The sequence below is a fragment of the Antechinus flavipes genome, chromosome 3 (genome assembly GCF_016432865.1).
Source record: "Antechinus flavipes isolate AdamAnt ecotype Samford, QLD, Australia chromosome 3, AdamAnt_v2, whole genome shotgun sequence".
In the NCBI taxonomy this organism is placed as follows: Eukaryota; Metazoa; Chordata; class Mammalia; order Dasyuromorphia; family Dasyuridae; genus Antechinus; species Antechinus flavipes.
The window spans coordinates 317,985,090-318,008,645 of NC_067400.1; the positions used below are offsets into that span (position 1 = coordinate 317,985,090).

The window sequence follows — 23,556 nt, forward strand, 5'->3', positions numbered from 1 at the left end:
TCCCCAATTTCAGATTGATCCATGGAGGACAGCTGCTCAATGGATTAGCAGGCCCAACGGTAATGAATGCTGCTCCGTTCCTGTCCACCACATGGTTTTCTGCAGACGAACGAGCTACTGCCACAGCGATCGCTTCTATGCTCAGTTACCTTGGTGGAGCTTGTGCATTCCTAGTTGGCCCTCTTATTGTTCCGGCTCCTAATGAAACATCACATCTACTTACCTCCGAAAGTAATAGTATCCATATTCAGGATCGGATAGAGATGGTATTATATGCAGGTATTTTGAAGTTTCCTTCTTTCTCATTACGTTCCCATGTCCTTTACCTCAGTCATTATATTAGCATTTTCCTAAGCATTTGCAGGAAAACTCCACTGTTAAAACATATTATTGCTACATGGATGGTAATTCTTTCTTTTTTTTGTCCTTTCTTCAGTTTCACTTATTAACTGATGTCCCTTTCAAACTTGGGGGTAGGAAGCATCCTCTTGAAAATCTTACTGACACCTAACGCTAAAATCATCAATAGCAACATGATTAATGTTATGTTAATGATAGCAACATGTTAAGCCATGAGGTAATGGTCACCTTGGAGGCAAAAACATTTGAGTTTTGAGCAAGAAGATCATTTAACTTCTCAGTGGTCCCAGGCAATGCTCTTATAAGACTATAGGTGACAAAATGTTTACTGATAGAAGCAGCTAGGTGGTGTAGTGGATAAAGCACCAGCCCTGAAGGCAGGAAGACCTGAGTTCAAATCTGGTCTCAGACACTTAACATTTCCTGGCTGTGTGACCCTGAGAAAGTCACTTAACCCCAATTACCACAGCAATATTTATTTGTTTGTTTGTTTGTTTGTTTGCTGATAGGCAGCTTAGAAGTAGTTTCCACCATTGAAGTTGTACTAAAGAAATCACAGCTTTAGATAGACAATCAGTAAGCACTTATTAAATACTACTTGGTGACCAGCAAAGACAGCCATGTCCCCTACGATTTACCTTATTGTGGAAGATATGTAAAAACAACTACATATATATCAGCTATATACAGGGTAAATTGGAGGCAGTAGAGGAAAGGCACTAGCATCTAGAGGAACTGGGAAAAACAGTGGTAAAATTTGAACTGGAACTTGAAGGAAACCTGGAAGAGATGATAAGACAGGGAGAGCATTCCATATATTTGGGAACAACCAACAAAAAGGGGTAGAGATGGGGAAATGTGTGTGAGCAACAGCAAGAAGACCCTTGGTGCTGAAGAACCAAAAATAAGAAGGGTAGAAAAGTAGGTAAGAGTTAGGTGGCAAAAAGCTTTAAAAGGCAAACAGAGTTTTATATTTAATTTTAGAGGTAAAAAGGAGCTACTGAAGTTTGTTGAATAGAGGGACATGGGCAGACCTTCGCTTTAGGAAGGTCACTTTGATAGCTGAGTGGAGGATGGACTAGAGTAGGGAGCAGCTTTGTGGCAGGCAGGCCCACCAGCCAGCTATTGCAGTACTCTAGGCTTGAAGTGATGAGGGTCTGCACCAAGTGACAGCTGTGTCGGTAAAGAGAAGGAGGCATATTTGGGCGATGTTGTAAAGATAGAATCAGTAGAGCTTGGCAGCATATTGCATCTCTTAGTGGAGTGAGAATATAAAGTTATGAATGATACCTATGTTGTGATCCTGGCGGGTAACTGGGAAAGTAATGGCACCTTGATATTAACTGTGAGATTAGGAAGAGGAAAGGTTTTGGAGAAGAAAAATAATGAGTCTAGTTTTGTCCATGTTGAGTTTAATATGTTTGTGGCACATGTAGTTTGGATAGATAGTTGGAGATTTTGGATAGGCAATCAGGAGAGAGGGAAGGGCTGGATGGCTGAATTAAATCTGAGAGTCATCTGCAATTAACATCTGCATTAATATTGAATTCTTTGGAATCTAATAAGATCACTAAGCAAAATAATTGTTGTTTGTCCTTCAGGACCAATGACATCACAAGATTAATGTCTTAACTTGCTCTTGAAGGGCAGAATTTCACAAGGTCATCAGCCTTACTCTCTTCTCTAGAGTCATCAAAGTCCGGCAACAAGATAAAGGTCAAGATGACTAGAAATGAATGGTCCAGGATGCAGTGGGTAACTTGATCTTTCTAAATAGAACTCTTTCCCACATCTCAGTTTGTCTGATGCCATGCCCATTCAGTCAGTGATTAAGGATTGGGTAAGAATTGAGACAGAAGATGGTTTTGGAGAAGAGAAAAGAATGGAGAACAGAGCTTTGGGAGATATCTGTGCTTGGCAAATGGATGGTGAAAATGCAGCAAAGGATACTGAAAAAGAACATCAGATCAGGTAGTGTCAGGGGCTGTGATGAGGTCAAGAAGGATGAGGATTAAGAAAAAACCAAGAAATAGGACAATTAAGAGATCATTGTTAACTTTCGAAGAAGCAGTTTCGGTGAGATCAGAAGCAAGATGTCAAAGGGTTTAGAAGAGTCTAAAAACAGAATGAAGCCACAATTATAGGCAGCTTTTTCTTTTCATACCCCCCCCTCCCCAAAATGTGCAAACATAGTTTTCAACATTCACTTTTGCAAAACCATGTGTTCCAAAATTTTCTTGCTCCCTTCGCCACATCCTTCCCCTCCTTCCCTCCCCTTCCCCGCCCCCCCGGGAAGGAAGTAATCCAATAAATTTTAAGCATGAGCAATTCTTCTATACATATTTCCCCAATTATCATGCTGCATGAGAAAAATTAGATTAAAAAGGGAAAAAAATGAGAAAAACAAACGAACAAAAAGTTGAAAATACTGTGTTGTGATCCACTCAGTCCCCACAGTCCTGTCTCTGGTGCAGATGGATTTCTTCATCACAAGACCATTGGAAGTAGTCTGATTTACTTCATTGTTGAAAAGTGCCATGGCCGAGACTTACATGAACTGATGCTAAGTGAAATGAGCAGAACCAGGAGATCATTATACACTTCGACAACGATATTGTATGAGGACATATTTTGATGGAAGTGGATTTCTTTGACTAAGAGACCTAACTAAGTTTCAATTGATAAATGATGGACATAAGCAGCTACACCCAAAGAACGAACACTGGGAAACGAATGTGAACTATCTGCATTTTAGTTTTTCTTCCCGGGTTATTTATACCTTCTGAATCCAATTCTCCCTATGCAACAAGAGAACTGTTCAGTTCTGCAAACATATATTGTATCTAGGATATCCTGCAACATATCCAACATATAAAGGACTGCTTTCCATCTAGGGGAGGGGGTGGAGGGAGGGAGGGGGAAAAAAATCGGAAAAGAAACGAGTGCAAGGAATAATGTTGTCAATATAAAATAATCATTAAATAAAAAATAAAAATTAAAAAAAAAAAAAAAAGAAAAGTGCCATGGCCATCACAATTGATTATCAAAATTTTTCTTATTTCTCCTGGTTCTGCTCATTTCACTTAGAATCAGCTCATGTAAGTCTCTCCAGGCCTCTCTGAAATCATCCTGCTGGTCATTTCTTATAGAACGATATTCCATTACATTCATATACCATAACTTATTCAGCCATTCTCCAACTGATGAGCATCTACTCAGTTTCCAATTCCTTGCCACTACAAAAAGGGTTTCCACAAACACTTTTGCCCATGTTCACAACTTCACCAGTGTCCCAGTATTAGTATCCCAGTTTTTCCATATCCTCTCCAACATTCATCATTAGGTTTTCTTGTCATTTTACTCAATCTGAGAGGTGCATAGTGGTACCTCAGAGTTGTCTTAATTTGCACCTCTCTATTCAATAGTAATTTAGAGCATTTTTTCATATGACTAGAAATAGTTTTAATTTCTTCATCAGAAAATTGTTCGTATCCCTTGACCATTTGTCAATCAAAGGATAGCTTATATTTTTATAAATATGAGACCATTTTCTATATATTTTAGAAATGAGGCCTTTATCAAAACCCTTGAATATAAAAAATTTTCCCCAATTTTCTGCTTCCTTTCTAATCTTATCTGCATTGGATTTGTTTGTACAAAGCCTTTTTAATGTAATGTAATCAAAATTATCCATTTTGCCATTCATAATGTTCTCTAGTTCTTCTTTGGCCATAAATTCTTTCCTTCTCCACAGATCTGAGACATAGACTATCCCTTGTTTTCCTAATTTGCTTATGGTATCCTTTATGTCTAAATCATGAACCCATTTTGACCTTATTTTAATATAAGTTGTTAGGTGTTGGTCAGTCCCTAGTTTTATAGACAGCTTTTTCAAGGGGTTTAACTATTTAAGCAAAGAGAGATAGAGAATGATAACTAATAGGAATGGTTGGGTCAAGTGAGGGCTTCTTAAAGATAAGGGAGTCATGGGCATGTTTATAGCCACTAAGGAAACAGTCAGTTTCTTAGCATTTATTAAGTGCCCACTATCTGCTGGTCACTGTGCTGCTGAGAGAAATCAAGAAGGGACTTGAAGGCAAGCACCAAGGACACTCCAGAATCAGGCGGAGTCAGGATAAGCAAAAGTCCTTAGTCTTTATTCTTGGCCTTTAGATGCAGGATTGAACAGGATGGAAGCAGAATCTCCACAACCGCGTAGAGTGACTCTGGCTAGTCTTACTCCACCCCCTAGTCCCTCCTACAATCCTCTATAAACCAATCATCAAGCCAGCACAGGATAGTGGGAAGGACCATTTTCCAAGCATATGCCCATAGAGTATCGTCCAATCGGTAATTAACCTCAAGTGCTCGGCAGTCCTGACCTCAGTGCATCGACTCAATAGTTTCAGCCCTCTCCAGCAAGTCCCTTACCTTCAAAGAGTTCACAGTTCAATGGGGAAGACAGTATACAAACAGTTATGTACACCCAAGCTATATGCAGGATACATGATAAAAAAAGAAAAGATACTAAAATTAAAGAGAAATTGGAAAAGGCTTCTTGAAAGAGAAGATGTTATTTTTATCTGATACTTGAAGGAAGCCAGGGAAGCTAAGAAAGACAAGAGATGAGGAGAAAGATCATCCGAAAGATGAGGCACAGCCAGAGAAAATGCTGGAAGACATGAGGTAGTGTGTCATATTCAGGGAACTTTAAGAAAACAATTGTTTCTGTATCACAATATTTTGGAGGAGTAGAAAGTATGAAGATTGGAAATATGTGGGGAAGTTGTAAAGGCTTTGAACAAGAAACAGGATTTTGTGTTTGCCCCTGGGGATGATAGGAAGTTTTTGGTATTTATTAAGTAGGAGGGCAACATGGCCAGACTTGTGCTTTAGGAAAATCACATTGATGACTAAATGAATTATGAACTGGAGTAAGGAGATATATGTAGCAGGTAGATATATTTGGAGCATACATTTTCCTCTTTTTTATTTCATTCAATAAGAGGCTAATGAAAATTTTCATCCTTCCATCTTTCAAGTATTTTTAGAGTATTTTGACATGTAGAAAGCACTTTGTTGCCCAGATAGTAGTTTCTTCTACCTCAAATTTTTTTTTAATATTCAGTAAATACTAAGGACTGGGGAATCTTGTTTATTCTTTAAACCTTTCAGTCAAGATGTAATATATAGATTATCAATTACAAAACCCTTCTTGTTCCCATTTCATACTTCATCAATAATGCCCTGCGTGTACTTAAAAGTTTTTTTAGTGTTGTGAAAGTAAACATATAGATTAATAATTATTATTCTCTGTCCTATTTTTCTTCTCCTTCTCCTTCTCTTTCTTTCTTTTTTTGGTAGAAGGGAAGCCTGAAAAGTCTTACATATCCTTTCTTCTCTCACATATCTTAAGAACCTATTTCTGAATAAAGTAAAAAGTGCACAGCAGAAAATAAAGGAAAACTTTCAAGGAAGCAAAGAAAAGATGGACAGTTCTGAATGCAACGTATAGTATAGGTTTTCTTGAATATTTTGAATCTTCTCTTATGTTCTCCTGTGCAGGACTAATTTTTTTCTTTTTCTATTTTTTTTTCCATTTTGTATTTAAGTTTTAAATAAAACATTTAAAAAAGAGAATCTATCTGCATATCCACAAAATCATATCCCTTCCAGTATAGGCTTTTTCTTTGTACACTAGGTGTAATCCAACTGTGCACCTCACTTTCATCTATTTGTCTTGCATTTTCTTCATTGCCATTTATTCAGCATGTGCAAGACTATCATGTTATAGTCTAAATAGCAAAGATAGTTTTCAATATCCACCCTTGCAAAATCTTGTATTCCAAATTTTTCTCTTTCTCTCCCTCCCTCACCCCAGGCAGCAAGTAATCCAATATAGGTTAAATATGTGCAGTTCTTCTTAATACATATCACATTTATCACGTCCTTCTGGCATTTTAGTTACACTGGTTAAATGTCTTTAGGAAATGAATGAGTGAAAAATATTTATTTAGTGCTTCCTCTGTGCTAAGTACTTCTGAGCATAGGAATACATATTTTAAAAGTTAAGAGAATTCATACTCTTAGAAAATTTACTTTCTAATACTTTTAGGGTAACAGAATTCAGGGAAAAGTTTTTTTATGTTTTGAAAAGTCACAGAACTAGCAAATTAACCTATGGAAGAAAAAATTGACACACCTTTTCTGGTAGCAATGATAATATTGATATAATTGTAACAGCTGTTGAAATGTGTATTCTTTTATCATTTTCCTTTGTTTGTGTAAACAGCTTGTTTAAATAGGTTTGATTGAAGTTGTTTTAATTGCATATATCTTTTTCTCATTTTTAAAAATTAATTTTGATATTTGCTCTAACATCAGTATTTCCACTGTATTAAATGATTTGGAAATGACTGCAATATTAATAATAAGTTTTATTATCTGGGTAAAAATGTCCATTTTAAAAATGTAATTTTGTATTCTAACATATTTAATCTTCCAGCTCTTTTCTCAAAGGAAATATTTATTATATGTAGACATGAGACATCTGTGTAGCCCCAGGTCTTTAACCTCTTTTATTTTATTCCAGATTCATATTTTTAAAAACTTCTGATGTTCATCATTGAAGTCATAAAATGTTAAGGTATAAGTTGATTTAATTTAGAGGGTTTTATCAAGTACAAAGAATTTTTCCACCTTCAAATTCTCTGCAACAGATATGGTTGTATAAGCTGCAATTATTTTGAGGGTCATATTTTTTTGCCAGTGCTTATCATGAGCACTTTTAGTACAAGATGACCAACTGTCATTTTGAGAGGACAGAAGGCTGTCCTTTGAAATTAGGTTTTTTATTGCTTCTGGATGCACAATAAAACCAGTACATACACCAATATGTACAAGATGGCTAATCAGGATAAAGGACGTATTGAGATCAATGCACAAAATAAAGTCATCTTACTCAAAAAGAGAAACCAGGAATGAGTAGGCTCCTTGGCATAGTGCTCAAGAAGAGTGGGTAACTAAAAATGGATTACCATCCTGATCTCAGGGGTGGGAATGAGCAGGAGCCTGATTCCTAACACATCGCACAAACAACAACAGGATAAGAGGAGAGAAACAATTAAAGAAAAAAGCAAAAGAAAAACCAAGCAAAATTTTTAAAATTGGCAAAGTATGATAAAACTCTGTGGCACTATAGAACAACAGAGTTCTGTTACTGTAGAGCAACGGTGATGTAAAAAGAAACAATATAAGCTTGTCCCACAAGATGGACTTGAGTAGATAAGTGTACATTCAAAAATTGACAGTGCTGTGAAAAATCATACCACCAAATAAAAAAAGAGCTAGAAGAAAGCCAAAGGATCAGCTCTGTGTTGTATAGCACAGGAACCTTTATGCATTCAGTTGACCTTATCTAGAGGTGATTACTAGGGTCAGAATCTAGACATAGATTCTAGGTAGAACACATGGATCCAGAGAGAAATGTATAGGGATTGGATGTTACAACTTGTAGAATATCAAGAATTTGAGTTTTTTTATCCTGCTTCACTGTGTGATATGCTAGATTTTCAAGATTTCTTGCCACCTATTTCTCTTGAGCCTAGAGTGAAGTAATTGTGTGTATTTCCATGATTTATTTCTAAACTAAAACAATAATTAGAATAGTCATTAGATAATCATCTGTGAACTTGACATAATTTATTTTATTTTTCTTCCACTCATCTACCTTTCATTTTTAAATTTAAAACAAAGTTGTTTTTGTTTTTTGCTTTGATGTTTTGTTTTTGCATCACCTAGATTTTCCTCTATATTCTTCTCTCCTCCCTTTCCCTTTCCTCCCAAAGAGCCAGCTTGAAATATAGAAAAGTAGTTTGCATGACCATACTTAACCTATAAATTTAATTAAGGAAATTGCTTTCCTTTTCTCTGTAATAGTACTCTGTTATTAGTACATTACAGGTGCAAAGCACTTTCCCATTCATTTTCTTAATTGATTTGCACAAAAATCTATGGAATTGAATCCTGTGTGTAAGAGATCAAAAAGGAAGTTGGCAAAGTCCCTCCTCTAAGTAGCACATCTGAACCTGGGGATCATGACAGCACAATTGATTCACTGTGTGTTCTACCATGCTGTCTTTCATAAGAGGCAAGAAGAAATAAACACAGAGGTTTCAAGTAACTAAACAAAATTTTGAAAGTCTAGTCATGCCCTTAAAATACATAAAATTAATTAATAAAATTAATGCATAAAATTGTATTACTGCAATATTTAATGTAATTTATAAGTAGTAAAAATGACATTTTATGGAACTCCTTAGTGGAGTACTAATAGTAGTAGCTCCCTTTTATATAGTGCTTTAAGGGTTGAAAAGTGAATTACATATATTATCACATTTGATCTTCATAACAATCGTGAGTTACTTTCCCAGGACACATCCATAGCTCAGAAGCAAGACAGAATTAGAAATCTGGTCCCTGACTGAAGTATAGCCCTGTCTGTTTTCTACTCTCCATACTGCAACACCATTGACAGAGCTTTGGTTTAAATCCTGTTTTAAAACTAGAATTTGAACAGTCGTTTCTCAAGTATTGAACATTGTTTAGGGGCAAATCAATTCTCCAAGAGCCTCCACAGATGTGATAGGAATTGCAGGACAGCCTTTGCTGACACAGGTGTTGCGGATTGGGAATGAGATAAATTGGAGGCAGAGGGAAGAGGAGAGAAGTCAGACCACAATGGCCTCTCAGTCAGAGAAGTCAGAAAACAGCAACTGCTTCTCAGTCTCCTTGTATCATCCTCTCACAAGAAGAGATCCATTCTGGGTTGGAACTCTAGCAGCCGCTGCCAGGTGGCTCCTGTGTATTCCAACAGCTCTCCCGTGTATTCCAACAGAACATGAAAGATATAGTTAGTCGTGTAGCTATCTGTAATCACGGACTTGCTTCTTATCACAACCATATTTCTGGACTTCATCTGTTTTTTTAAGTTTTAATATTAACTTAAGTATATATAATTTTAACAGTAAATCTTCAAACTGATCCATTTCTTAATTGCACTCTTGAATAAAGTGCTTTATATTTAAATGTTGTATAGGTTTCTCTCATTTTATGAACAGTATTTTCTTTAAAAAAAAAAAGGAAATTAACAGTCATCTCTTGCAGGGGCTCTTAAACTGAGATCATAAGATATTTTAAGAATATATTAACTGTATTTCATTAGTATTGATATCCAACATATTTTATGTATTTTAAAAACATTACTATGAAAAGGGGTCATTAGGCTTTACTAGATTTGTTGAGGAGTCCAGGACATAAAAAAGAATCCCTGATCTAGTCTCATCCCTTTGGTCTTTATTTTATAATCAAGGAATGTGAGAGCCAGAGCAAGTTATCACATAATTATTTAGTACAGAGCCACGATTGAAACCCAGGTGTCCTGATTCTGGTCCAGTGCATTTCCTTCTATTCTGTGTTTTTCCTATATAACTACTGTAATTTATAAAATTAATTTTCATAAATCATGTTTTCCCATTGACTTCTGTTATTTTCATTTCTGATTGTTATCTAATTAGCAATGATTCTTAACATTTCATCCTTCCTTAAATTTCCCTACCAAATTAAAGAGTTGTAAATAAACACTTAGATATGCTGAACTATAGGAGTTCCTAATTAGGGCAACTCATTTCTGAAGGGACAGTGCTCTTATAATATGGATTATTCTTCAGCTTATGTTATGTAATTTATGAAAGTTTTAACTATATCTAACTTTTAGAAATTCAAAGTTTGTTTTTTAAATAAGGAATAAGTTTCCTTTATCCTAAGTTATGAAGAAATGAGGAGTTAACCAAATATCCCTATTAAGCCATTAAATATTTGGATTATCAGCTTTCAAAAGAATCAGAATATAATAAAATATATTATAAATATTATTAAAATGTAAGTATATGTAAATAAAACAAAATATCCAGACTATCTATAATATAATTTAGTCTTTATTTTCAAAGAATATGACTAACTCTTACAGTGCTTTTGTACCATCATTTTGAGTGCCAATTCTCATTATAGAAGTCTACAAGCTGTAAATGATAAAGAATCTTTGTTCTTACTCGCTCAACTTCACATCATGACCTTCAGAATACATTCACTCTATTCTATTTCAGCACAGTTGGAAATTAATAATCCTTACTTATTACCATGCTTTAAAAAAAAAAACAACAAAAAAACAACTCCATTCACGATGCTAGTAACAATACTCCATAGTACTATAGATTTAGATTCTAAGTCTTTAAATTATAATTTCATCAAAGCAAATGCCCTTGTTATTATCCTATAAATTACCAAACTGGGCCTATTCATTGATATCACTACTCAGTGTATATATACTCAAGGAGGTGAGAGATCAAGGGAAAAACACCCTAAATATAAAATATATTTCTGGAAACATTTTTTGAAACAGAAAAATGTTGGAAATTAAGGAAGTGCTCATAAATTAGAGAGTAGCCAAATTATGGTCAGTCAGTGAAATACAAAATAATTTCTTTGAAAGAGGTAGCAAGTAAAAAAACTTGTGAAGACTGGTATAAATAAATAAGTGACGTAACCAAGAACCAAGAAAATAGTGTATTGGATGAATACAAAGATTATAAAGAAAAATAATACTAAAAGATATTAGCACTCAGATCAGTACAGTCATTAATCTTGACTCTAAAATCCTGATAAGAAAGCTTGCTAAAAGAGCAGACTTGTAAAAAGTCTATGTATACAGAGACCTACTAGCAACCATGTCTTGATTAAGTTAGCTAATATTCATTTTTACACTAATTTGTCCATTTGGCTAACTGGACTGAATTATGGTTGGTATACACCATTGTACTGAGAAGTTTATAAAGCTATATCATAGAATATGATATGTACTTGATCAACTTTGCCATTTGTTGGCCTGTTTCTTTGATTTTTTTTTTTTTTTTGAAGGAAGAATACTCTTTTTGTTTGTTTTGGGTTTGGGGTATTTTTTGTTTTGTTTTGTTTTTAGGGAATACTCTGAAAGCAACAGCAGTACTTTTTAAAAATAAAAAGCATAAGTAAAACATGTTTAGAAAAGGAAATGCCTTCATTTTGCATTCAAGGGGAAAATAAAATTTCTTTGATATTATAGGACATTATAAAACATTATAGAAATCTGTAGGATATAGTTAGTCTTTGGGGGAAAAAGGCTATTCTGCAATAGGCCTATCTAGATTAACTTAGTTTTCATATCCTATTACTGTTATCTTAATTTCTTATTCAAATGCCCTTCTATTTTGTTCAGAATTTCCTCTGTTTATCAGACCTTTGCAAATATCACAGGTTTTTCTATGCCTCAGAGTTTTGTCTTATGATTGAAAGTAAATGTTTTTCACACCTGAAGCAGGGAGATACATGCAGGTTAAAGGTAAAAGGTTGGAGCAAAATCTACTATGCTTCAGGTGAAGTCAAAAAAAGCAGGGGTAGCCATCCTGATCTCAGATCAAGCTGAAGCAAAAATTGATCTAATTAAAAGAGATAAGGAAGGGCACTATATCTTGCTAAAGGGTAGCATGGATAATGAAGCAATATCAACATTAAACATATATGCACCAAGTGGTGTAGCATCTAAATTCTTAAAAGAGAAATTAAGAGAGCTGCAAGAAGAAATAGACAGCAAAACTATAATAGTGGGAGATCTCAACCTTGCACTCTCAGAATTAGATAAATCAAACCACAGAATAAATAAGAAAGAAGTCAAAGAGGTAAATAGAAGACTAGAAAAATTAGATACGATAGATCTCTGGAGAAAATGAAATGGAGACAGAAAGTAAATGTTTTTGCTGAATTTTTTATAAATTACTATTTTAATTTTATTAACTTAATAAATGCAACTTATTCTGGTTAAAATATATATATATATATATAACCATCCTAGAATCATAGTTGATTTCCCTTTTACAGCTACATTCTATTTATTTTTGCCATATTTTTATCTCATTTATTTCACCTGTTTTTAATGCTCTAATCTGTCGTGTCCAGCAAATGAGTCAAAGTGCAAAGAAGTACTACTTATATGAAAGAAAACCTGGTACCCAGAGTGAACCCAAACAGGAGGAAATTAATTTCTATTTCTCAGTAGTGGGGGGAAGATAGCAATCTCTACTATATGAGAGAAGCCAGAATAAAGGGGAAAAGTGCTTGTGAGGATAGCTTGTTGGCGCCATAGTGCACAGAGCACTGGACCTGGAGGTTGGGAAACTCACCTTCCTAAGTTCAAGTCTGGCCTCAAATACTTGCTAGCTGCCTGATTTTGAGCAAATAATAAGCCTCTGTTTGCCTCAGTTTCCTGTTCTATAAAATAGGAATAATATTAGCTCCCCAGTAGTTGTGAGGAGCAAATGAAATAATATTTCTTTTTTTTAATTAAAGCTTTTTATTTACAAAACATATGCATGGGTAATTTTTCAACATTGACCCTTACAAAACTTTCTGTTCCAGATTATCTCCTCCTTCCTCCCATTCTCTCCCCTAGATGGCAGGCAGTCCAATACATGTTAAATATGTTAAAGTATATGTTAAATCCAATATATGTATATATATTTATATAGTTATGAGATAATATTTCTTAAGTGCTTAGCTTAGTAGTAGGAGTAGTGATAGAGATGGTGGTGATGGTGGTGGTGGTTGTGAAACTTGTAGTAGGTGAAAGGTTTTTTTGGTTACTTTTAGTTTAGTTTAATCATTTAAGAGTTTTTTCTAACTCTTCATGATCCCATTTGGGGTTTTCTTAATAGAGATCCTGGAGTGTTATTTCCCTTCTCCAGCTCATTTTACAACTGAGGAAACTGAGGCCACCAGGGTTAAGTGACTTTCCCAGAGTCACACAACAAGTAAGGGAAGGCAAATTTGAATCCAGGCCTTCCTGACTCCAGGACCAGACCTAGCTTCACTGTGCCACTTAGCTGCCAAGTAGTAGTAGCAGCAGTTAAATAAGATTCATCTGCCCCTGTATAGATGTACAGACTTCAGAAAGCCATATTGCAAATACTCTTAGTTTGCAAAACATACCACAAAGAAATGCACCCACTCCAACTTAAAGCATAAGTTATTTGAATGTGTTTAAAATGCGCTTTGTGTTAAAAAAAAAAAAAAAAAAAAAAAAGCTAGAAAAAAATTAAACTGGTGTGGAAGGTAAGGAAAAAGCTCCTGAAACTTTGGGTCTCTTGGTGTAATAGTGAGGATTAAAGTTTGGCAGATTCTGGGAATGCCTCTCCTTCCCTAATTTAATACCACAGAAGAAAGTACACACCTCTCTAAGATGAGGAACAATAAGTTGTGAACTTGAATAAAATTTTTGATTGTGAGCAAACTATGGTGCCAGCCCTTTGAGAGCACTGCAGCATTCTTTCCTTTGCTGTTGAATTTTTGTCTTCTGAATGTTCAGGTTTTCCATTGTTAAGTTTTCATTTTTAATTAGAGTACAAATTCTTGCAGAACAGGGACCATGCCTACATTTTTTTTTGAAGCTCTAGCTCCTGTGGTCAAAAAGTAAATATGAAATGAGTACTTAATAGATGCTTGGAATCAATAATAAATGCTGTACCTGACATCTGAAATTGTTGCATAGTGACTATTTCATCACTTTTGCTCTTTTGTTTCTCTTTCTTTTAGAATTTGGAATTGTATGCCTGACATTCTTTGTAGCAATTGCATATTTTCCAACTCGGCCTCCATTTCCCCCTAGTGTAGCTGCAGCAAGCCAGCGACTAAGCTACAGACGGAGTTTCTGTAGACTCTTAAGGTAAGTCTAAGTGCTTAGAGTCATCTCTTGATTTTACTTAGTAGTTTAAAATACATCTTCAGGTTTTCTGGGTCTAGTAAGAAAGAAAATTGTCCAGAAAAGTCTTTTTTTAAGCACTATTGTTAAGCAAGTAGGGGCAAAGTGTGTGGTTGTATATCTAGATGATTTCTTCAGTCAAAAATAACAAGAAATTTAGCAGGAAAAATCTTTTTATTTATTTACTAATTTAGTAATTTGTTTACTAGCTTTTTGCTATAATGTAAAAAACACATCTTAGTATATAATAGTAACTATCCTCAGGTTGAGCTCTTACCCACACGTAAAGCTATTTATTACTGGAAATATTCTGACATATTTTACAAAAATTACACGTAATTGTTATCTCAATTATATCAGTGAATGTGATGCCTTGGAAAGGACTATGAACTTGGAGATACAAGACCTGAGTTCAGATCCTGGCTCTGCCATTAATAATTTATATGGCCTCACTCAACTTCTAAATATAGTAAGAAAAATCAGATGACCCCTGAGATCTTTTTTAGCTTTAGTTCTTATCATCCTATGCTTAGTGTGACAGGAAAAGAAACTTAATACATGTAGCTAATGGCTTATTGCTCAGTTATGTCCAATTCTTCATGATCCAATGGACCATAGTGCACCAAATACATGGGATTTTCCTGGTAAAAATACTGATGGGGGGAAGAGGGTTTGCCATTTCCTTCTCCCCTGGATTAAGACAAACAACTTTTGCCTGGGGTCACATAGCTAATTAAGTATTTGATTCTGAATTTGAACTCAGGTCTTCCTGACTCCAGACCAATTGCTCTATCCATTGAACCATTTAGCTGCCCCTCTTTTTATATAACTAATAGCTATCCTACTGTTAATTTATAGAAACTTATGTCATGCTTCAAAATGTCAAGATTCTATGTTCCCAATTTGTTGATATAACAAAATTTAATTGGATGATCACAAGTTTTCCAGTACAGAAATTAATCCTTTGGCTCCACATTACATTATAAATAAAAGTTGGGTCTTTTGCTATGACTCAGAAACACATACCCTTTATGTTGTTTATCTATTAGAGGTGATGAATTTTTGTACATTATTTAAGTTTGCCCCTTGTAATCTTTAACACATATTTGATGAATGACTGGCAATAGTTAAGATATAGTCTCTAGTGTTGGAAATGAATTACTGCTTTTTACAAAGCTAACTGGTCCACACAGGGATCACATCAACAATCTTGTCTTCATTTACACCATGGTGTAAGTGATGAACCTTACCATAAGTAATTATTTGCTAGCTTGTTACTACAATCAAAGAAGGCAAATTCTTCCCCTTTTTTGTAGCAATCAACTTATCGTGTTTTAACAAATGAATGAAAGTACTGACAAAACATTCTCTCTCTCTCGCCATATTTAAGAATCTGTCCTAAAGCAGATTGGCCTATATGGAACATTAGAGCAAACATAACAAATGCCTAAAATGATAGCTATGCCAGTTTTTCTCATGGTTGCCATTATAATATTTTTACTTTCAGTTTTAAAGCCTTCCTTTGAGTGCTTCCCTTGCATACTATATATTCTCTTATTAACTGTAAGTCCATTTCACTTGAGTGCTTCCCTTGCATCCTACATATTCCTTTATTAATTGTAAGTCCATTTCCTCAACTTAATTCAGACACATCTGTTTAAAATTTCCTTCATCTTCTTATCCCACTTCTGCCTCCAATCTTTCTTTAAAGTAGGACTTATGTGCAAAAATTCAAAGGATGCTACTCTAGTATCCGTGTCTGATCTAAATTTCAGCACCTTCATGATTGGATAGTTCTCTCGTGCCTCCAGTATTAAAACACTCACACAAGTTGGTTTCCTGATTTTCATCCACATTATGTACTACTTTTATTCCCTACCCCTTAAAATGCATTTAGCTATGACTTCAAATAAGAATGAAAATATCATTATAGGGAAGCAGTCCAGTACATAATAAGGCCATAGCACTTGGAGTCAGAGGATCCCAAATCCCCATCTTTGCCACTTGACATTTCATCTCTTAGCTTCCATTTTTTAATGAGTTAAAAAAAAAAAAAAAGTGGAGAGTCGATCTTCAAGATCCCTTCCAGCTCTCAATCTTTGATCCTGTAATCTTACTAATATGTTTGGGGTTCAGCACCAAATGTTGAGATTGCTGGTCAGGCCATGGGCTATGGACAGATTTATTGAGGAAGTGTAACCTCTGGGGTTTGACATAATTTGGATTACTGATTGGAAACAGCCAGGTGGGGCTACTCAGAGCCTCCATAGAAAGTGGACTATAAAGTTAAACTGATCCCTATCAGTGCCCTTCCCTCAGAAAGTAATTTTATCAATATTTCAGGCTCTGAAGTACCCCTAGTAATCTCACCTAGTAACCTAGGACCTCATTACTGTACATTTGTGTATTGGTTGAATGTTTTTATTCTGTATTTTAAAGCATTGCTAAAATAATTCATTCTCTAGTATTTCCAATTTATGTTAATGTATATCTCTCAGATGATGAACTCCTAGTACATAAGGATAGATAGAAATGTTTTCTTTGAACCATGCTTACTGTAAGCAAAGTACTAGACAAAATTAGAGCATATTGTTTTAAGTGATGATTTTTTTTTTATCATAACAAATTACTTCACGCCAGTAACCAAGCTCTTTGTTAGTTTTAATTGGAAAGTATTGGAATCTGTATCATATCATTAGAATATTATTTATTTAGTTAAGTGGTACTAAAGCCTAAGTGTAATGGCTCCACAAATGAAACAGAAATGATGTGGCTGATTGTCACCAGGTGATGTGCTTTAGGAGAAGCACTGAATGTTGGGTTTTGGTCAGGTGAAAAATCCACAGTGGCCATTTTATGATATAAATATTAAAAAAATGATAAATACTCAGGAAACCATATATCAAGGAAAGGGGTTTTAATAATTAATGATAGAAAAAACAAGTTCTTATTTTTTTTGAAATGCATTTTTATTATTAAAACTTTTTATTTTCAAAACATTTGCATAGATAATTTTTGACATTCATCCCTGCAAAAATCTTGTGTTCCAAAATTTTTCCCTCCCTCCCACCCTTTCCCCTAGATGGCAAGTAATCCAATATATGTTAAACACATGCAATTCTTATATATATTTCTACAATTATCATGTTGCATAAGAAACATCACATCAAAAAGGAAAAAAATGAGAAAGAAAACAAAATGCAAGCAAACAACAAGAGTGAAAATACTGTATTGTGATCCACACTCAGTCCCCACAGTCCTCTCTCTGAGTGTTCTCTTCATCACAAGTCTATTAGAACTGGCCTGAATCATCTCATTGTTGAAAAGAGCCAAATTCATCAGAATCCTAAAAAGGATTTAGCAGCCTTAAAAAAAAGTAGCTAGCTGTAAGGAGAAGTGGGGTTGAGAAGAAGCACTATAAGGCATGGAGGAAGGATAAAGGGAAAGATACCATAAGATAGTGTTGTGATGGACTAATCCTAGCAGAAATGGCATGGACCATAAACTGATTTAATGGGAAAATTTAACCTCAGAAATATGACTGGAATTTCTGGCAGGCCATAACTGGGCTATCCAAGACCTCCATAAAGGGGGCCTTAGGGGTTTGGTCTCTATCAGACCTTCTTTAGAGGACTGGAACTCTGAATAGGTGCACTTGAATCAGACAACCAGCATTTAAGGCTAATTACCTATTAGATGTGAGACAATTACTCTGTTAGCATATGTTTGGATAAATGGCTCTTCTCACCATTGGTGCTTGCTGAATATTTGGTGTTAAGATAATTGTAGGCAAGGTTTGGGGGGGGTGGGGGGTGAGAGAGGTCAGAATCACTTTGTGGTAGGTAGAGGAGGAGAGAAGTTGGTGACTTTTGGACTCCAGGATCCAGGAGACATCTTTGGCAAGCTTCACAGTCTGCCTCTTTCACTTCTCCCCCTAAAGACCAAGGACTTTGATGTATTCTGACTCTGGCTGACCCCAAGGCCCTCCAAGGAACTAGCCCATACTTCACAACCTTCTCCCTGCCTGCCCCAGGGAACAATTCTGTCAGTGCTCCGATTTCTCTCTGCCAACCACACCCATCATTCTGGACCTCATCAGAAATACCTACCAATTTGTCAGTTCTTTGATTATGAGCCTGGTCACTGGCTGAATATCTCCAGGAGCATGCTTGGTCAAGTTCAGAAAGGCTCTTCAGCAGAAGTTGGCCACTAGGTGATTATTCTTTTTAGACATAGAAATTCATGAAAAGCATTAAACTAAGCTATGGGTCAGGAACATCAGATTTTCTCCCCAGATTCCCCTTTTTGATGCTTTGAGCTCTTCTTTGAGTCCTTCCAAATGATGTGTTTTGAGCACCAATTTGATGTGGGTGATGTAGACACCAGATGATGGTAGACCCCAAAGGTTGGGGTTCAGTCATATGAAGAATTCACAATGGCTGTTCTCTTTGGCAAAAGGAATGTTTATTTAGGAGAAGAGGTTACAGACAAAATGAAGAGGTGCAATAGACACCAAGAATGGCAAATATGAAATAAAGTTGGGAGAGCATGTGAAAGACAATTCCTCAGTGGAACTCACAATTACCTAGTAGAAAGGGAGCACCCCATGAGATTGAGGTATGTCCTTTAGCTAGCAGGCTAAATCCTGAAAAGGACTTAGCACCCTAAAAGAGTTAGTTAGCTATAAGGAAAAGTGTGGTTAAGAAGCTTTGTGGAGTTAGGAGAAATACCTCAGGGTATGGGAGAAGGGGAAGAGCACAAGTCAGAGTGCCATGGTGGACTGACCCAAAAGAGGGCAGCAACCATGGTTTGGCCCATAAGTAGATTTTTTTTTTTAAGGAAAATTTAACCTCAGAGACATGAGTTAGCAAGGTGAGATTACTATAGACCTCTACAGAGGGTGGGTTTCAGAGGTTTGGCATAACTTTAATTTCAGATTTCAGATCTCCCCAGAGAGTGCCTCAGGGATCAATTCTTTAGTTCCTCTCTGTCCAAAACACCATTCAGAACATAATCACAAATACATGTTAATAGATTGCTCGGAGATACTAGTTCTTAAGTTTTTTTGTGTGTTATGGACCCCTTTGGCAGTCGATAGAATTCTAATATTACTGTGCTGCTAAAATGGAAAGAAATTCTAAATTTCAGTTAGATGTTGGTGAAAGTGAGAATTTTTTTTCCTACAGTCCAATTCATGGATTCTCTGAAATCTATCCTTGGAACCCAAATTAAGAATCAGGGTATTCTTAAGTAGACTTGTGGCTTGGTTTATAATTATTTCAATCAAGTATACTTTTACCTACTACAGTGATTTTTTTTATCCCATATATATTTTTTGATCATATATATTTCCATAGACACGACCCTTAAAATAAATGGCAAAGTAGTTTTAACTAATTTTTAGATTCCTTCTGTGTAGGAGAACAAAAGTAGGACTAGGAAATAAAAGTTACAAGGGAGAATAAGTTTAACTCAATATAAAAATTAACAACATAAAACTAAGCTGGCCCACATGGAATAAGGTACCTTGGAATCTGTTAAAGTCTCTGCCACTGCAGTTTTTATAATAGATGCCAGATGACCATCTGTCAGTGATTCTGTGGAAGGTATTTCTGGGCTATATAAGGAGTGGAATCCCTTCCACTTTTATCAGTCTATTTACTCTCTTCTTAATTTGTATGGTTCTGTAGCCAAAAATTCTTTTGACAACATTTTGATAAAAACATAATAGTTGTCATTCTTTAGGTCTACATTTTACTCAAATTTAAGCATGCTAGAAAAGTGTCAGATAATTTATCTGTTCTTTTAAGTCTTTGAAAAATTTTGAATATAGTGACCATATTCTCTCAACTTGTACATAATGTTGTACATTATGATGTAATGTACATTATGTTAACTTTGTTTCTTTAATTATTAATAATGAAAATTAAATCCTTAAGAATTGTATTCTCTGCGGCAAGCTTATTTTTTTAAAGTTATATTGATACATTTTAAAATGATATCACTGAAGGGACAGCTAAATTGCTCAATGGATAGAACCCCAGCTCTGAAGTCTGAAGGACCTTAGTTCAGATCCAAGCTGGGCAAGTCTCTCAACCCCAATTGTTTCACAAATAAATGAATGAATGAATGAAATCACTGATACTTCACAGTCTCTTTAGAGATACTACTCCTGTCGGACAGTACCTGCAGCGTTCTGAGTCTAAGGTTCTGGTCTTTTGTGTGAGCCTTTAGAAGCACTTCAAGTTCTTTTCTTATGCACTTATTTAATCTCTACCCATCCATGCCCAATAGCTGGTTTAAAAGTTCTTTAACTGCAAAACTTCTTTCACCCTTTGAAAAATTTTCCTTTTTCTTGTATCCTCCTTTGGCCTCTATTTTACCAGAGTTAATCCCAGGGCATTTTCCCTGGAGACCTCAGCTCCCTGAGGCAATGAATTATTAATTTAAAAAAAAAAACAGCTTCAGAATTTTCTTTCTCACTCCTTTTCTTCTTTTTTTTTTTTTACCTTAGAATCATAGAAACTTAGAACTGTTGCAAAATGTAGTACTAGATCCCCTCCCCCCCCTTACCCAAATTGACATCTTAAAAGCATCTCCAGGTACAAACAGAAAGCCTTTATCATTTCTTGCAAGAAGCAGGCCAACACACTAACTGGACAGTCCAGCAGGGTGTGGCACAGTACAGAAGCAGAAACTGGATTATATAGCCAAAAATCTGCAGGTTCTCTTCCTCCTTATCCTGTTGATTTTTAAATTCGTTGGATGGACTGAATTCTAAAGGAACATGAAGGGACTATTGACCAATATATAACAATGCTTCCTTATCTGGCCTGAACAGTACTGATGGGTAGTGCAGGACTTCCTAAAACTTGGGCCTTTAATTTCCCACAGACCCTGCCTTCCTCAGCCAGGTAGTAATCTGGCAGGAGTCTGTGCCATAATACAGCTTCCCTAGTTTGAGTGGCTTGATCTGCTAGTAGATCCAAGGTTTTGGCAGTTTGATTAGTGATAATCTCAACTACAGCTTGCAATTTTCTTAGCTGTTTCAGAATATATAAAGGAGTTCTACCCTCAGCTTCCATCCTGGGCCCAAGTATCCCACCCATCTGTCTGGCCAAGTGTCCCCCCATCCATTTGTAGCTCCCATATTGGTGAGAGATATAGCTATACTTCTTTAACTTCTCTTTAAGTCATCACATAATAAAATAACCGACAACTTCCTTCTTTTCCTGGTAAAAAGAAAAACTTGGATTGAATTAATCCTAACAGGACAACAATAGGCCACCAAATATTGAAGTTCAGAGGGATGTTGGGGGTCACAGACTGGCATCAAGAGGTATCTTAAAAGAATTTGCAGGCCTGAACCCATCCCTGAGTCAAGGGGTAAAGCTCATTGCAATTGTAATACCAGTTAAAACAGGTCAGGCTCCAAAAGGATTCAGCAAAAATAAAAAATAAAAATAGGAGCAAGAAGACAAATTCATACGAAAAGGGCAAAGAGATCCAGTGCCTTATATCATCAATATGCCAATTTTATGATTCCCCTCAGTACTGAATTTTATGCTTCTAGAGGTGGAAAAGGAAGAGTACCTCATCATTTGTCTCAGGACGCCCCCCTCCGCCATCACAGACCAACAGATAGATATTTAATAGCCAGCATTATCTATGGAACCTGGTGGCCTCAGGGCCATTGCCACATCTCCAGGAGCTGTATCTCATCATTCCCACCTTAAGCAGACTAGACCCGAATTCATTTGGAGCAAAGGAAGGAAGGTCTCATCTTCTGGAGCTGCTTCAGGCTGACAAAGGGCGCAGAGCTGGCCCTGCCCAGAGGGGTCCAGACTGAGGAGGGGAGACAGGTGACTTGTAAGCAGCAGCAGCAGCATCCAGGAGGCAGGGAAGCTCAGAATCAGGTAGCAGGTGATATTCAGGTTGCCTAAATAGTTGGAATTTCATGGCTTGGAGTCTGGAAGAAATAACTCTTATAAGTAGATTAAAGAATGCAGGGAACAAATATGAGCAAAAAAGGAAAAAAAGTGGAGTTAGTATGGGGGTTATTGGGGACAGTAACCAGGAATCCCATCCAGAGGAAGACTTGGGGGGATAAATGAGGTTATCATAAATGTCTCACATCCACAGAGCTTTTCCTAGGATAAATACCAAAGAACATTTTCCCCAAAATCCCCCCTTTTGTCTCCTTAAAGGAGTAGGGGAAATGGGCAGACCAGTGGCATTCATTATACACAGTGAAAGGAGTGCTCAGGTGGCTTAGGATGCAAGAGCCATAATGTTTAAAAGGCATTAAACATTGGTAGAGAGGATGGCAGGCAGAGTAGAGATAATAAGTGGATATGATTTCTTTTAGCAACAACTCTGAACCTTTTCAGTCCTGCAAGGTAAGGCTTTTGCCCAGTGAGTAAAGTCCATAAAAACCAAAAGCAGTTTGAAGCCTGTTTCCATTGGCCTGAAATGAATCCCTCTTCTTTTGTTCTTTACAAAACATAACAAACAGGAACCTCTTTAGGTCCATGGACAGCTTGCAATAATGGTAGAATTTCTCCCTGCATGTTTAATGGGGGAATCACTTATTTATTTGTTTGTTTTTGCTGTCAAAAGTCCCCTTTCTTTTTATGTAGCCCCATGAGCATGCAAATCATGAAAGGTTTATTTGGAGTCAGTATAGATGTTCATTCTTATTCCTTTCCCTAATTTTAAAGCTTAGTGAGGGCAAAAATGCTCTGAACCTGGTAGGGAGTTGACCTAGGGTGAATTTAAAGGCTTCCTCAATTAGAAGGACTATGCAGCCACTGCTCTAAGGCAAGAGGGTCACCTCAAAGACACCATATTTCTTTGAGAAACCTGCAAAATCCAGCCATGCCCAGGAAAGTACGGAGCTATTTCTTAGAGGCAGATTCAGGAAATAACAAATTCTGTGCTAGAAGTGGGAGTTCATTCATGAGCCAAATACTTAACAGACTGATCAGCAAAGTGGGCCTTTAGACAAAGAAACCATCATCCCAGGAAGCTAGCAAGTTAGGGGTTTGTGTGGCTGCAGCCAGAGAAGCCTTTCAGGTTGGGCTACAGATCCATCTATATACTGGAAAACCTATCCAAAAATATGGGGGCTGTCATGGAAGTCCTGAGCTGCCTCTGTGTTATGGACATGGCTGTCCATGTTAACTGGTGGGGGTTATGTTCCCCTGGATTTGACCCTTCAAAGACAAAAAGAAATTGTGTCTTTATGCAGTGGTATGCAAAAAAAAGTGTCTTTAAGATCTAAGGTAGAAAACCATAGCATTTTCCCTGGGATACTTGTATTGGGCTCATGGTTTCTACTGACCACTTGC

General features: G+C 36.2%; 1 protein-coding gene across 3 annotated transcripts in view; it reads left to right on the forward strand.

Annotated features, from left to right (window-relative positions):
• SLC49A4 (solute carrier family 49 member 4) overlaps positions 1–23,556 on the forward strand; it is a 199,767-nt gene that overhangs the window by 51,438 nt on the left and 124,773 nt on the right. For all 3 annotated transcript variants that reach the window (XR_007951904.1, XM_051985412.1, XM_051985413.1), the window contains exons 3-4: positions 14–279; positions 14,041–14,170. Coding sequence is in view for 2 of the 3 variants with exons in the window: in XM_051985412.1 (XP_051841372.1) it covers positions 14–279; positions 14,041–14,170 (396 nt within the window). In the remaining variant the exon portion in view is untranslated. The remainder of the gene's footprint in view (positions 1–13; positions 280–14,040; positions 14,171–23,556) is intronic.